General features: G+C 47.7%; 1 protein-coding gene across 1 annotated transcript in view; it reads left to right on the top strand.

Annotated features, from left to right (window-relative positions):
* JAG1 (jagged canonical Notch ligand 1) overlaps positions 1-4,047 on the top strand; it is a 36,029-nt gene extending 31,982 nt beyond the window's left edge. Inside the window, exons 24-26 of the mRNA XM_079944502.1 lie at positions 176-307; positions 497-647; positions 1,631-4,047. Of these exons, the coding sequence (XP_079800628.1) occupies positions 176-307; positions 497-647; positions 1,631-2,088 (741 nt within the window). The 3' untranslated portion in view covers positions 2,089-4,047. The remainder of the gene's footprint in view (positions 1-175; positions 308-496; positions 648-1,630) is intronic.
* The last annotated feature ends 11,810 nt before the right edge of the window (positions 4,048-15,857 follow it).

Here is a 15,857-nt window from a genome sequence, read left to right as displayed (position 1 = left end):
GTGTCTGCTTGCCCTAAAGCAGGGGTGTCACGAGCTCGGATCTCCTCCTCCTTAGCCTAGATTCTTGTCTTACACCAGAGCTCAGCTTCTGAATATAGCTTCACTTTCAAGCAAACAGCAGCCTTTTTTCCTTCCGCTCTTTTACGTGTGTGTGGATTTAAAAATCTCGTTCTAGGGTCTCACCACAGAGCATATTTGCAGCCAGTTGCGGAATTTGAATATTTTGAAGAATGTTTCTGCTGAATATTCAATCTACATAGCTTGCGAGCCTTCCCCTTCTGCAAACAATGAAATACACGTGGCCATTGTGAGTATGAGACCCATGCACGCTTAGTTGTTCGATTGCCAAGTAGCTCAGAAACTTCACTTAGCCAGTGTCCAGATGAGCAGATACATTGAAGGAGAGCTTGACATACACGTGTGGTCAAATAATTTTGAATGAAGGTGACTGTGGAGTGTCCCTGACCCTCTGGTCTGATGAGTCTTCCTTTTCCAGTCTGCTGAAGACATCCGGGATGATGGAAACCCAATCAAGGAAATCACCGACAAAATTATAGATCTTGTTAGTAAACGTGAAGGGAACAGCTCACTGATCGCCGCCGTTGCGGAAGTGAGAGTTCAGAGGCGTCCTCTGAAGAACAGAACAGGTAGGTGGATGGGGGCAGTGGTCCCTTTCTGTGAGGACTGTCACGTCCATCTCATCGATAAGACCAATACAGGGCTTCCCTGGTGGCGCAGTGGTTGAGAGTCCGCCTGCCGATGCAGGGGACATGGGTTCGTGCCCCAGTCCGGGAGGGTCCCACGTGCCGCGGAGCGGCTGCGCCCGTGAGAAATGGCCACTGGGCCTGTGCGTCGGAGCCTCTTGCTCCGCAGCGGGAGAGGCCACAACAGTGAGAGGCCCGTGTACCGCAAAAAAAAATAAAATAAGACCAATCCAACCGGCGTCCAGTAAAACCTCCAGGGTGGGGAGTTACTTGACGGTTCCCTACTCAAGAACCCCCCATTTTTAACTGAGAAAACAGAGGCCATCTGACGTGACCAAGGTCACAGGGCAAAGGGCAGAGGCGGCCCTGACTTGTTCCCCTGCCTGCAAGCTGTGCTCCGGCAGGCGGGCGCCCTTCCAGGCACGCATTGTCTCTGGGTCCCGGGAAGAGCATGGCTGTGCCTTGAGCGTGTGTCTGTGCGGACCCTGTCCTGTGCTCCGGTATCGGGGGACAGCCCGTCCTAAGCACTGAGACACGGGTTTGATAGATGGCTCGATGGCCCCGCAGGATGTCCAGAGTCCCCCATGGATGCCCCGAGCATCACCGTTCTAGTGAAGCGACTTGCCGGGCGCAGGACCACTGGGGGCATTTGAGCTGTCCATGCCGGGACCCTCTTGCTGATGCTTCCGAAAACCGGCTCCTCTAATGAGCTGCCTAAGTAGCCAGACTCCCCGTGACCGGCCCAGATGCTGCTCCGCGCCGAGGCGGGAGCCTCTACGGGCTGCTGCTCGGCCTGGTCTCTTCAGGGATGCTGGGAGGTGACGATGTGTGGTTGGGAAAGGGACTCGTCCCCATGCGCCCTTCTTAGGGACCAAGGACAGGGGAGCCGTGGGCGCGGGACTCACGGGGGTGCCCCTGCCTTGCAGATTTCCTGGTGCCCCTGCTGAGCTCGGTCCTGACCGTGGCCTGGGTCTGCTGCCTGGTGACCGCCTTCTACTGGTGCGTGCGCAAGCGGCGGAAGCCCGGCAGCCACGCGCGCTCGGCCTCTGAGGAGAGCACCACCAACAACGTGCGGGAGCAGCTGAACCAGATCAAGAACCCCATCGAGAAGCACGGGGCCAACACAGTCCCCATCAAGGACTACGAGAACAAGAACTCCAAAATGTCCAAAATAAGGACACACAACTCGGAGGTGGAAGAGGACGACATGGACAAGCACCAGCAGAAAGCCCGCTTCGCCAGGCAGGCCACGTACACGCTGGTCGACAGAGAGGAGAAGCCCCCCCACGGCACGCCGGCCAAACACCCGAACTGGACAAACAAACAGGACAACAGAGACCTGGAGAGCGCGCAGAGCCTGAACCGCATGGAGTACATCGTATAGCAGACGGCGGGCGGAGTCTGAGGGCGCCCGGGGTTCCTGAAGCTTCTCCAGCTGTCCTGTCGTGTTCCGGTCCCAGGCTGTCCTTGACGTAGAACCCCTGTGTTAATTTAAGTTCTGACAAGCTGGCTTACACTGGCAATGGTAGTTTCTGTGGTTGGCTGGGCAGCACTGCATCGCACAGCTATGCAAACACCAGGCCCCGGGGCCCCGCCCCTGTCGGATCAGGCTCCCAGGAGAACACCCGGCCCCCGAGGTCTCCAGCCTCCACTTCTGCCAGATGTCCCGATGGTGATGCAGTCTTAGGATCATAGTTTTTATTTATATTTATTGACTCTTGAGTTGTTTTTGTATATTGGTTTTATGATGACGTCCAAGTAGTTCTGTATTTGAAAAGTGCCTTTGCAGCTCAGAACCACAGCAACTATCACAAATGAGTTTATTATTTATTTTTTTTATTGTATTTTGTTGTTGTTGTTGGGGGAGGGGGACTTTGATGTCAGCAGTTGCTGGTAAAATGAAGAATTTAAAGAGGAAAAATGTGTCAAAAGTAGAATTTTGTATAGTTCTGTAAATAATTCTTTTTTATTAATCACTGTGTATATTTGATTTATTAACTTAATAATCAAGAGCCTTAAGACATCATTCCTTTTTATTTATATGTACGTGTTTAGAATTGAAGGTTTTTGATAGCGTTGTAAGCGTATGGCTTTATTTTTTTGACCTTATTTTCTTATTACGTGTTGCCTATAAGCCAAAATTAAGGTGTTTGAAAATAGTTTATTTTAAGACAATAGGATGGCCTTCTGTGCCTGGAATACTGGTGGAGTTGTTTTTTTTTTTTTTTTTTCGTACGACGTCAGATGTTTAAAACCCCGACTGAGGCAGTTTGAGAGTTAGTCTAGAACAAGTGTTTTTTTTTTTTTCGTTTTTTTTGTTTTGCTTTAGACTTGAAAGAGACAGGCAGGTGATCTGCTACCGAGCAGTTTAAGGGAACAAGCTGAGCTATGACTAAACGTAGCCAAAACGTGAGTGGTTGAAGATCATTAAAGATATCAAATTAATTGTGTGAAGTTGGAAGCACACCAATCTTATCTTGTAAATTCTGATTTCTTTTCATCATTCGTAATGTAAGACTGAACCACTTGTAGATTTGATTTTGTGTTGTTATCTACTGCATTTAGGGAGTATTCTCATAAGCTAGTTGAATACTTGAACCGTAAAATGTCCAGAAAGGTCACTGTTTAGATTTGCCAGAGTCCACTGCCTGCCTTAAGTGAGGAAATCAAAATGCTATGACGAAATTTAAGATCAAAAAGACTTATTAAAAACTGACTTTGTCGGTTCACCGTTAAGACCGTGAAGATCCTTTGTATTGCCCTCTTAGTGTTATACGAACATAAACATACATCTTTGATGTGTTGTTCCTGGCAATAAATTTTGAAAAGTCATATTTATTAAATTTTTTTGTACGAAAACACGGACCAGTGTGGCCTCTTCTGAGCTTACGTAGTTCTGCCTGGCTCTGCCTTGTGCCTTTGCCAGCGCCCTGGGTCTGTCCTGGTGACTGGGGTGTGAGAAGTAGGCTGTGCTTGACAGGGTCCCCCCTCAAGAACGGAAAGCCTTTTCAGCCATAACATTCTCGAAACCCCGAGGGGCTGCTGTGAAGCTGGAGCTGTGAGCCCCGTCTTGGGGGCCTAGATGCCCTTGTTATTCGACAGCAAGTGTGAATACTGCTTGAATAAACACCACTGGATTAATGGCCTGCAGTGTGGACTGAATTGTTTTGAGCACTTGCGGGGGAACGCCCACCGCAGTAAAAGGGTTTTAAATAGCTTGGAATTGGTGCTGGGGGATTAGGAGGGAGACTGGATGCTTTCTCTTTTATTTTCCCCTGGCTGTTTGGATGAATGTGGATGTCCTGCCGTCACTGCAGACCACACCCTTGTGGCTTTCGTGCACCTTGTGCCTCTGGGCTGGTCTCCGCAGGAGGTGGTGGTTACAAGCTTCTGGGGTGAGGGCCCTTCTGCCCCTCACCACCTTGCTCCTAGGGAGTGCGCGAGTGGCTGGCCTCCCGTGCACCCTTGGGGTGCCAGAGCCGGGCTGCTCCTACCTGTGAAGGGCAGGTGAGCTGTGGTTGTTGCTCGTGGCCGCTGGGGCCAGAGGCCAACAAGCCTGCCCCACATGGCGGGGCGGGGTAGAGTGGGGGAAGCTTTGCCTCTGGCATCTCGGCACCGAGGGATGAACCACCAGTGACAGGCATGTGGACAGCTTCCAGCAGCTTTGAGGAGTTGCCAGGAGTTCCCTCCTCTGGTTAGGAAGCTATAGCTTACCCTCCTCGGAGCTGTGACACCCAGGCTGTCACCCCCCTCCAGTCTTCATAGTAGAACTCCAGCTGGAGTGACAAACTGAGCAGAGGAAAAGCTACGGGGATGTTTATCTTTCTTCATTCTTGGGAAGCTTCTCTTTCTACCAGGCTAGGAGGTGTGTCCCGATGGGCATCTTGGTTAAGAATGGATGGCGGGTTGAAGTGTCCCTGGTTCCTTGTGCACGAGTGGAGGCCATCAGGGGAATCAGTCCGGGACAGTTTTGGCTCGGGGAGGGAGCGCGAAGGACCTGAACCGTGACAGGTCTGGGTTTCCACGATGTCTCCCAGTCCTGGAACAGGCCCCGTATCACTGCTCTGCGGGGCTCAGGTCAGAGGGAGGGAGCAGTGCTTTCCCGGTACAGACCCGACGAGCAGGACAGTCTGAGTTCAAATGCTACCTTGCCCTGGTGGTTAGTAAACTTGGATTCTGCAGGACCCAGAATTCCCTGGGTAGTTGCCAAAGTTTTCTTGTGTGCCAAGAAAAAAGTTTAATGAGCCTCTGCAATTCTTTATTCCAGGAGGGAAGTGATCTTGTGATTGTTACTTTAAGGAGCCTTCTATGCAGGACACGCTGGGTAGTGGAAAGGATGAGATGGTCTCATCTGGACAGGGCTCAAAGCCACGACCTTGGTCGTTAAGGGAGGTGGTCCCCTTTCTCTGGGCCCTGGTTATCCTGGGGGCAGGAATGTGCAAAAGAAGGGACTTAGAACCTTCCCTATCCCCTGGGAATGTTCTGTGCCCTCTGTAAGCAGGCCCTGGAAAAGGAAGAATTTTCCGTCCAGAAACATGGCTAACTAGAACTCCAGCATTAGAACACATATATACCATGAAACTCCGGGAAAGCATCAGCTCACAGTTGGGTGCTTTAGGATGGGACACTGTCCTGGGATTCTAGACTTATGTAATGCAGAGTTAGAACAGGGGGTATATCTTGACTAAAAGCCCAGTGAGACTGGGTGATGAGCAGAAGCGGAACTTGTAAGCTGGGGAGGGGGTTTCTCTTAAATACAGAGTCCCAGGCCTGGCCCATGATTCATAAGTGGGGCCTGGGAACCTGTATTTTCAACAAGCTGTCCCCTCCTCCCCCAATCCTCCCTGGTTTAGGTACAGCAAACTTTGAGAACGGCTTCACTAAAGTACTAAAGTACAAGCTCTTCCATTAATTACAAGGTTTTTCCTCCTTGTTAAACTGAATTAAGTATTCTGGAAGCTGGTTTGTTGCTCAATTGCCACCTGACATCATTTTTAAGTAAATTAACGACACCGCCCCTTGAACAAGTTGTGGTGTAAGAGCTTCATTTTATTGGCTGATCTGAGGGGGTCAGTGAGTCAAAGTTAACTTATTTGGTAATATTTCTTAGGTAGCAAAGAGCCCAAGGGACCAGATTGTGGGTTTCCCACATTTCTGAACGGCATACACCTGTCGACCCCAAAGTGAGCAAGTGTGCGGCTAAAAACCAGTTAGTTACCTTAAAAGAAAAAAAAAAATGTCCCACCGGCCTGCAGAGGTTTGCGACTTAGGCTGAGCAAAGTTCCAGCAAAATTTCCGCTTCGACGGCGGCTTTCTTTCTTGCCTCTACTGGGAATGAGAAACAGGAGTTCAGAGGTTCCCGGGCTGGGAAGACACACAAGTACTGGGTTATGGGAAGTCTCCTCCTGCTAATGTGTATTTATACTTTGTAAACTCTGATTCATCTGAGCATTGAAACAGAAATCTGCTTCCTGAGGTTCTGTTTTTAAATAGATAGTTTGCAAAAACAACAATTATTTTTCTTAACATTTTTTTTTCCATCCCACAAGCAGCTAAACATGCCGGCTCGGGCTATGTCAGGCTCCAGCTATGCCAACAGACAGCTTGGTCATCAGAGGTAGAAGGGTGCCCCAAGGCCGTTCTGTGGGGATCTGGCCCCAGAAGTCTTAAAAACAAAGTTTAGAAACCATTAGGGCAATCGTGTTGTGTCACTTTAAGTACTTTAAGTCCATGAGATATTCCTGGGTCTATTAAGAATAACGAATTTCCCTTTGTGAACAACTGCCTTCTGATGGTGGTTAAAAGTAAGGGCAAGTGGGGGTGATGCTCGCAGGGCTGTGGGTACCGCTGCCTGGCACAGACGGGCCTGCACACCTGCATGGCACCCTCTGAGATCGTGTCACGAGGGTGCGGCTCCCTGGCTTTGGACATGAATTCTACCTGTGTCACTTGCTCCCACATGCCGGGCACAGCCTCCTGGCTTACAGTGTGTTTCTTTCAAGTCCCAGGCAGCTTTTACAAGTCTTAAATCCTGTATCATTATGCATGGGCCCCGTATTAACCTGTGATATGAAAGTTGGGGAAATTAACTTGGAGAGTAAAGGCTCTTAAACCCAATGAGAACCTTGAATGGAGGCCTCCCCGCCGCCCCGCCCCGTCCCCTGCAACTGTCCACATCAGGGCACCCAAGGGTTGAATTACTCCGAGAGCAAAAGCAGATGCCAGCAACATGAAAGTAACAGCTTTGTTTCAAAGAGAAGCTCTCCTGGCAGGGACAGTGGGGCTCCTCCACGATCCCCAGGGGAACACAAGTTAGCAGCTGGCTTCCTAATGACTACTCAGCGCCCAGACGGGTTGGCCCCCGGCTCTGTTTTGCACCTGAAGAAGACTGAAAAGCTGCTTTACTTCATCCTTTCTGAGAAATGTGCAGTTGAAAAGCCTTCATTGGAGACTCGCCCGGGTATTAATGCAATCGGTGACCTTACCAGTGAAAGGATCCACCCCTCCTTACTTTCCCAGAAGGGGAAGCTGAGGCCTAGAGAGGATCGGGGACCTGTCCCAGGCCACACAGAGTTAGCGACAGCCAAGACTAGAACCTGGGGCTCCTGCTAGCTGGGCTGCTGCGTTTTCTGCGTCTTCCGGGGATTTGCCAGGTTTATGTCCAGATCCTGCCCTTGATGTGATTTTCAAAGGTAAAGAATTGGGAGATCAGCAATTAACAAAAAGGGGGGCCGCAGGAAGCTGCTGTAAAGACAGTGGCATTGAACTGAGCTGTGCCTCCTCTGGGCTTTGCCTAGAAAGTGACATCTTTATAAATCTGTGATATTTTCCTAACCAAAGGCAGATGAAAGCGCATCCCCTTTGGAGGTGATTTCCTTGTTCTTGGGCAGCTTCACACGTCCTTTTTAGTTTCTGCTTCATAGAATTAGAAGATGAATCGCAGGAAAAGAGGCTCAGAAAGGAAAGCCAGTGACAGGCCCCTAGGTCCTACTCCTCCCTGCGCTGCACACACGTGCACGCCCTTCCACAGGGGTTTTCAGGATGATCACGACACTCTCCGTGTCTGAGGCAGTTGGGAGGGTGCCGGCCAGTGTCAGGTGATTTGCAATTACAACAGGCCTCCTCTCACACCCCTTAACCACGCTTGCCTCCCTGGCAGGTTACGTCCAGGTTATGGAGCAAAAAGCCCTTGAGCAGCTAAAAAGATGAAAAGCCAAGGCAGTTGAACGTGATGCCACGCCACGACAGGGTGCAGCCACGCCATGACGGGATGCAGCGGGGCTGGCACAGACGCACCTGGGAGTTCCTGGAACCGCCCGTGGGCCACTCTGCCTCCTCCACCAACACCTGTGCTCTCCCCACCCGCTGAGGAGGGATGGGAGTGGGTCCCACATCTCTAACCTGTTTGTCATGTTGGGGAGGCCAGAATTAGGCGTAGCATGCTGAAGTTTCCTATGCGCTGAGGCACCAGCGCCGACCGATTTGGGAAAACTCCATCCTGGGGACAGAAATGTCAACCCTCCAAGTTCAGGACACAGACAATCAGATACCCTCACAAGGCTCTCTGGCTTGGCAGGGATGGTTTTGGGAAGTGTTTTTGAAAGAATCCAAGGCACAAAACAGAAAGGAAGAGCACAAATGTGAAACAGCTACAGTTTTGCACAAAACTGAGGGCATGGTGGCTGAGATGTGAAGGAAAGGGAGTGGGAGGGGCGAGTCAGGCCTCCCCACCCCCTCTGCTCTCCCAGCACCCAAGGCCGGTATCTCTGCATTTGCTTCCTGTGCCTTCTCGGTCCAACAGTCAACAAAAGAGGCCCCGAACAGAATGTAAATTGATGCAGCCACTATGGAAAACAGTCTGGAGTTTCCTTAAAAAACTAAAAATAGAGCTAACCATATGATCCAGCAATCTCACTCCTGGGCGTACATCTGGAAAAGATGAAAACTCTAATTTGAAAAGATACATGCACCCAAATGTTCATAGCAGCGCTATTCACAACATCCAAGACATGGAAGCAACCTAAGTGTCCAACAACAGATGAATGGATAAAGAAGATGTGGTGTATATATATGCAATGGAATATTACTCAGCCACAAAAAAGAATGAAATATTGTCATTTGCAGCAACACGGATGGACCTAGAGATTATCACACTAAGTGAAGTCAGACAGAGAAAGACAAATATCATATGATATCACTTATATGTGAAATCTAAAAAAAATAATACCAATCAACTTATTTGCAAAACAGAAACAGACTCACAGACATAGAAAAGAAACTTATGGTTACTAAAGGTGAAAGGGAAGAGGGAGGAGTATACGATTAAAAGAAACATACCACTATGTATAAAATAGATAAACAACAAGGATTTACCATATAGCACAGGGAACTATATTCAATATCTTGTAATAACCTATAATGGAAAACTATCTGAAGTTGTACACCTGAAACTAACACAATATTATAAGTCAACTACGGTTCAATTTAAATACATAGGCCCAAACATCTCCTCCTGGGTGCTCTGCCTCCAACTGGGCCTGCCACTTCCACCTTCTCGGGCACAGGGCCAGGCTGAGCACTGAGCCGTCAGAGGCCTGCACTCTGAAGCCGCACTTCCTGGATTCCCTTGCAGCTATTCCATCCCAACTCCTGGCAATAGTATTTTCTGCCTGGGAGGTGTTAGGCGCACACTAGAGCGGCCCAACAGCAATTTCTGGGCTTTGGGTTTGGACAGGCCTGGATTCTAGGCTCTGCCACTTACCAACTCGGGGAAACTTTCCAAAATTCCCTATGCCTCAGTTTCCCCATCTGTGAGATGGTGATAAGAAATGTGTGCCACTGTTAGTATTCATGAAAAAGGGCCGCAGGAAGAAAGAACGCTGCTCTCAGTACTTCTCTTAGCATCCTGTGAGACCAGAGAGTCCATTAAAAGATGAAGGAATCCAGCTAGATTTCAGTGACAGCCTCCGCTCTTACCATTGAACTGGGCCCCTGTCAGAGAAGAGCCAAGGGCTGCTGGATCTGGTGGTAGATGGCTCCCAAAGACTCCTGGTTCCTGGTTCTTTGACCAAACCCTAATCTAAGTCCTACTGTGAAGGGATTTTTCAGACCTAATTAAAGTCCCAAATTCAGTTAGCCTTAAAATATGGAGATTATCCCAGTGGGGCTGACCTAATCACAGGAGCTTTAAAAGCAGGGAGTTTTCTCAGGCTGGTCACAGAAGGAGAAGTCAGAGAGATTCAAAATATGAAAAAGATTCAGCACAAGGGGTTTCTCCATTACTGAGATGGAGGGGTAGGCATGTGGCAAGGTCCTGAGAACAGCCAGGAGATGCTGAGCAAACCCCTCCCAGCTAACCACCAGCAGGACCCCAGGGCTCTTAGTCTCACGGCTGCCAACAACCCAAAGGAGCCTGGAAGTGGGCCTTTCACTAGTCGAGCCTCCAGATGAGGACACAGCCCAGCTGATACCTTGATTCCAGCCTTTTGAGACCCAAAGAGGAGGACCCAGCTAAAAGGTGTCAGGAACCGAGATAATACCTATGTGTTGTTTGAAGCTGCTAGTTTGTGGTGATTTGTTACGCAGCAATAGCAAACCAATGCAGGCCTCTTGTAAAGGGGGTGGCACCAGGCTGTGTCTGGTGTGGGTGCTATACCGTATTTGGTTCTGACTATATAAATCGTGGACTTTTTCCTGGATCAATTCAGTGCCTGCTACCAGTGCTGCAGATAGAAAAGCTCATTTAAGACGAGAATGAACTACAGGATCACAAAAAATCTTGGTGCCCAATGAAATTCTACAACAGTGTGTGGTCTGAGAATGTAGATGACTCGCTATAGCCTCTAAATAATACTAATAGAACATAGTTCTTCCACATCCATCCTCTTCACTGTTTTAAAAAATTAAGGCCAAACAAGGTAAGCTCAGGTGCCTGGCCTTGGAGGACTCCAGGACACACAGTCTTGGGCCAGTTTTCTCTCCTCATGAAACGTGATAATGTTTGATGCCTGTTTCCTTGCTGATGCTTTCAGTGGACTGGACGTCTCAGAATCACTTTGTAATGCCTTTCCCTATAGGGATATTCCTTCCCTGGCTGTCCTCACTGAGCTGTGACCATCTCCTCTGCACTGAAAGGGGCTAAATGTTGAGCCCAACTTACTCTCCCACCATCTCCTCTCTCCTAAGTTTGTGCTCTTACCGTGGGCGCTGGCCTGGGTGGGCATGCAAAGCCAGTGGCAGAAAGTGAAGATTCAAGTATGGTGCGCTTTTCTAAAATATTACTAGGACCTAGAATTAGACCTTACGAACACGAGGAACCGCAGCCACAGTTGTTTCTACAACCAGGACCCAGAACATGCGATTTGATAAAGTGGTACCGAGAAACACTGTCTTCAAGAGAAAGGAAGACCAATTTGATGTAGAAGATTCACAGGCGGACCGAGACTCTGCTTCTCTCTGAGCCTGTACAGAGACGTCAGGTGAGATCCAGAAGGTTCTTCCAGCTGGAGGTTCTTATTAGCATCAAAACAAGAACTCCAACAGCACTGCCCTGCAGTTCTGACACAGAGAGCACTTCCTCCCACTGGAGAGCTACCTGAGGATGCTTTTCTAGCTGCCCCGGGCTCTGCCCAGGTAGGCTCCACCCCGCTCTACAGGTCGCTGAGCTGAGCAGAAAGCGCTGGGGAAAGGCTCACAGGCAAGCATTTTAAGGAGAATATATTATACAAAGCAAAGCAGGGTTGCTGTTTCACAAGCCCCCATTCACGCTGACATCATTTCGGGAAGGCCTTCCAGGCCCCTCCCACCGGGACACATCCCAAACGCACAGCCCGCGTGTCACGTCAGGGCTGGAGGTCGCCCTAATTTACCATCCCCCCTCCTCCCACTGACAACAGGAACGCATGAGCTGGTCTTGGTCCTCCCAGGCACCCACAGTGGGTTTGGGAAAGAGCCCTCCACATTCTTCTCACCAGCTGAGCATGTGAAGGAGGAACTGAAAAGGCCTTAGGAGCCACTGGGCCCAGAAAAACCCCCAGCCAATCTGTCACCTGCCTCCTCTGGAGAAGGGTCTGCCTGTCCATCCCGCAAATCCAGGGGCAGGTGGAGAGAGGGATGTGAGGCAGTGGGGGAAGTGAGAGCTGAGGCTGTGTCCATGAGTGTGTGTGTGTCCATGAGTGTGTGTCCACCAGTGTGTGTGTCTGTGTGCCCACAAGTGTGTACATCGATATGTGTCCGTGTCCATATGTCTATGAGGGCGTGTCCACAAGTGTGTCTGTGTGTGTCCATGAGTGTGTGCGTCGATGTGTGTGTGTCTAAGCGAAGAGACAGGGCTGGTAACAGAAGAACAGGCAAGAGGGCGTGGGAGACTGGGCCCTTATTTATAAAAGCTCTTCTGCCCTGAAGCAAGTCAAACTCCCTGCTGAGGAGCTGCTTTTCTTCCTCCCTTTTGAGTCTTCTTGCTGAACTGACCTCTCCCCCCGCAGAGGTCAGGGCTCTGCTCACCCTGGGCACCTCGCCTTCTGGTGCTGGATTGCCTTGGAAGCCCACAGAGGAGAGAATTCTTCAGCTCTAATTTCTGAGAGAAAAAAACTATAGTAAATCTCGTGAAGAAGTTTTTTTTTTTTTTAAAGAAATATATGCATGTTATGATCTTTGGGGAACTGTGGAAAAAACAGAAAGCAAACATGAAAACTGTACATCACCGGAGTCTCCTCCCACAGCCTGCTTCACCACCTAAAATAAATCAGGGTGGGTAATGAATGAGGTTTTAAGAAATATAACTGAACTTAAAATACAAGGTCAGCATCTCATCCTAGGTAATCCTTTAGAGGATGAGAAATTCTCCTGATTTTCCCACAGGGTTATTTCAGATGCGCTTTTTTGAGCCAAACTATTTTAAAAGCGTTCTTTCTTCCACTACCCTGCCAAATGTGAACTTGAGATTCACACGCACTTTTCGAGAGCTTATTAACGATATTAATGATCATGGATCAAAGGCAAACCCCAGACAATTATTTAGGTGCTTTAAAAACTCATCTTCTGTACGAGGGTAACAATTTCTCAGTGCTGGCAAAGATGAAGGTAGCCTCACGTGTCGGGTCTAAAGCAGCAGAAGTAACGTAGGGGGCCTTCGGGAGAAAAGAGAACACATCCCTCGTCGGATTAAAACTTACGCCTATTGATACCTTGTCGCCTAAGCCCTTCCCATTTGTTTGAAAGTAGGCCCATTTCTCATCTGCAGAAAGCCTCTCTTCTAAAGGATACTCAGCTCTTCGCAGACCCTGCCTCTTTTAACATCCAGTTAAACACACTCAAACCTCCACCCCCCAGTTTTACTTATTTTTTGGCCACGACTCACGGCTTGAGGGATCTTAGTTCCCCAACCAGGGGTCCAACCCATGCCCCCTGCAGTGGAAGCGCGGAGTCTTAACCACTGAATGGCCAGGGAAGTCCCTACCCTCTGCTTTTAAACAATAGTTCTTAACTGTGGCACCTCATGAGAACTGGAGGAGCTTTTAAAACTGCCAATGCCTAGGCCAATAGAAGCTACCCAGGCAATTCCAATTTCAGTGTCAAGAATCCACTTTTAAACGGATGGTGAAATTAATACACGGAGTGGTACGCTTACCTCGGGGCTCTGTGGAGCCAAGTGTGGTACTTAAACTACCAGAGATTATTTGACAGATGAAGAAACTGAGGCCCGGGAGGTTAAGTGACTTGTCCCCAAATACATGGACCAATTGGTGGTAAAACAGCAGGGCTGTCAGTAGCCCCAGGCAGGCCAGGGCAGCTTTCCTGGGCCGGCCACATGGCACCCATGACCAAAACGGCCAGAAGAAACGGGCTTTGCTTTGTCGAGTGCAGCGGTTCTCAGCATTTCACGTACAGCTATTCAGATGTATTATTCCAATCTGATATTGAAATGCTTCTGAAAAATTATGTACAGGATCTGAGGGGAAATATATTTACAAGCAACCAGAGAGGCCTGGGATCTTGTCATAAAAGGCAGTGCAGAGAAAGAGTCAGCCCAGGGCTTCATTCGGTGCTGAACTAGGAGTAAATTCCCTTCGAAAATGGAAATGAATCCACTTGGGAAATGTCAAGATCCTCTGGAAAGGAGTCAAGGTCACATCCTTTAACCCCTCATGAGAGGAGTCTATCTTGACTCACACTGGGAGCAGAAGTGGTAACATAGCTGCAGTGTAGAGGCCGCCCCAAGTCTTACGGGACAATTTAATCACAACATCCCGCACAGGGTGTTCCAGACCTAAATCTTTAGGGCCAGTGGTTCAAATGAAGAGCCCCTTTGATTATTTTAACACAGTCTTCAAAACTTCAGAATTGCTTCAAGGCGGAAAAAGTCTCCAACCAATAGAACATAATGTTACAGATAGCATGTTCAGAAAAGGGCATTTTGAATGTATATTCCTTGAGGTTAATTCACTTGCTTTAAAGAAGAGTGACATACACTAATTTACTTTTTTAAAACAATTTTACTTTTTATTCATAAAACAGGCTCATTTACACTACATACTAGTTTCATCCCCTAGGCGTGCACAACTATTTGAACTATTTTAGCAGTTTAAACAAAACAAATGAGAGGATAAGGCTAACGGGAGAAGGGAGCTCTCCTGGTGATGCCTGCAGTGTTTGGCTTTCTACCTTGACTGAAGAAAGTTTCTTCTGGGGATCTGTCAAATCCATACCTTTAGTTGCCTGGTCAGGTGCTTGGGGACCAAATGTATGGTTTCACTGATTTTTGTTTAATTAACAAGATTTTTGATAAGTAACTGTAACAGCAATCATCAGATAATATCATGCTGCATAATACAACTTATGTGATTAAATCCAACCCCGGTACTGAGCAGTTCTCGACAATTAAAGGCAATAATTTCATCCACTCAAGTTCCCTCTGTTAAGCTACATGTTGACATGTATTTGTTCCTTGTCTTGTTGAGTAAACACAGAAACCAAATGAGAGGGAGTTCTGCAGATTTCTGAGAATTTAATTACATCATAAATTGTAACACCAATGATATACATGGTTAGACTTCTGCCCTGAGTGATTTTCTGAATTGACTTCATTTTACAATGCCTAATTTATTTTGTACCAAGGAAGACTTTAAACTGTTTAACAGAAATCAGCTTAACTTTGATTTCTTACTTGTTGCAACGCGTTTCAATTCATTTGTGTTTCAATAACAACGTTTGAACTCTCTTGTCTTGACAAACCAAGCATGGAAATTTCCTCATAAAAGAAGAAATTAAAAGGATTTCCATACTCAAGCCATAGCACAGTACACTGAAAAGAGAGGTTCTGGCTCTTAGGAAAGCCAAAGGAAGGCCACTCACCAGAATTCCGTGGAGATATTACAGTGGGTCCTGCCAAGAAGGAATTCAAGGAAACTGGGAACGGCGACACTGTGATCCCAGGCCACTCTCTTGGGTACAGAGGTTTCCTTCCCTTATGTGCTCTGCTCTCTCTGAGCTCTTTCTGAAATCAAAAGCCACTGATAGGCACAACAATTCATGCTAAAGTCCAAACATGACACTGAGAGCAAACAAATTAACTGTGATCCCACTGTTGTCCCCAAGATATACCCTGAGATACTCATTCAGAAAGAAGCTATAGTCTCCAAAAATCAAAATACAGAGAGTGTTCGTGACTCTTGCTTTTTATAAAATGAAATACATTTTTCCTATTTTTTTTCATTTAAAATAAGTGAGCACAAAAGCTGCAGCATTTACTCCTCTCTCCCCAAACGTTTGCTCCTTTGCATTTAGCAATTTACATGCATATCTGGATGACAGTTAACCTCCAGAGGCAAAGAAAAGAAAAATGTGTAAGAAAAGTCACTCTGACTGTTCTCAGACATTTGCGAACATTAAAAAAAAAAAACAACAAAAAAACCCCACCACCAATCTATTAAAAAGTCATTTGAAAGCACTTGGAGGTGACGTAGAAGCCATGACATCGAGAAAGTTAGGGAGTTCAAAGTTATAACATTAATCAAATTGGACCCATAGCATCAGACTTGGATTCCAAGCATTAGACTTACGGGAACTTGACTATACATTTAATTTGCTTTATGAAGTAAGTGGTTGAAGAACTTATTCTTTTTAACTAAGAATACTGACAGGGTCTCAGATTTT

This window comes from Stenella coeruleoalba, assembly GCF_951394435.1.
Source record: "Stenella coeruleoalba genome assembly, chromosome: 15".
NCBI lineage: Eukaryota > Metazoa > Chordata > Mammalia > Artiodactyla > Delphinidae > Stenella > Stenella coeruleoalba.
Note: the sequence above shows the minus strand (reverse complement) of the source record. Positions and strands in the feature narration are given on the sequence as shown.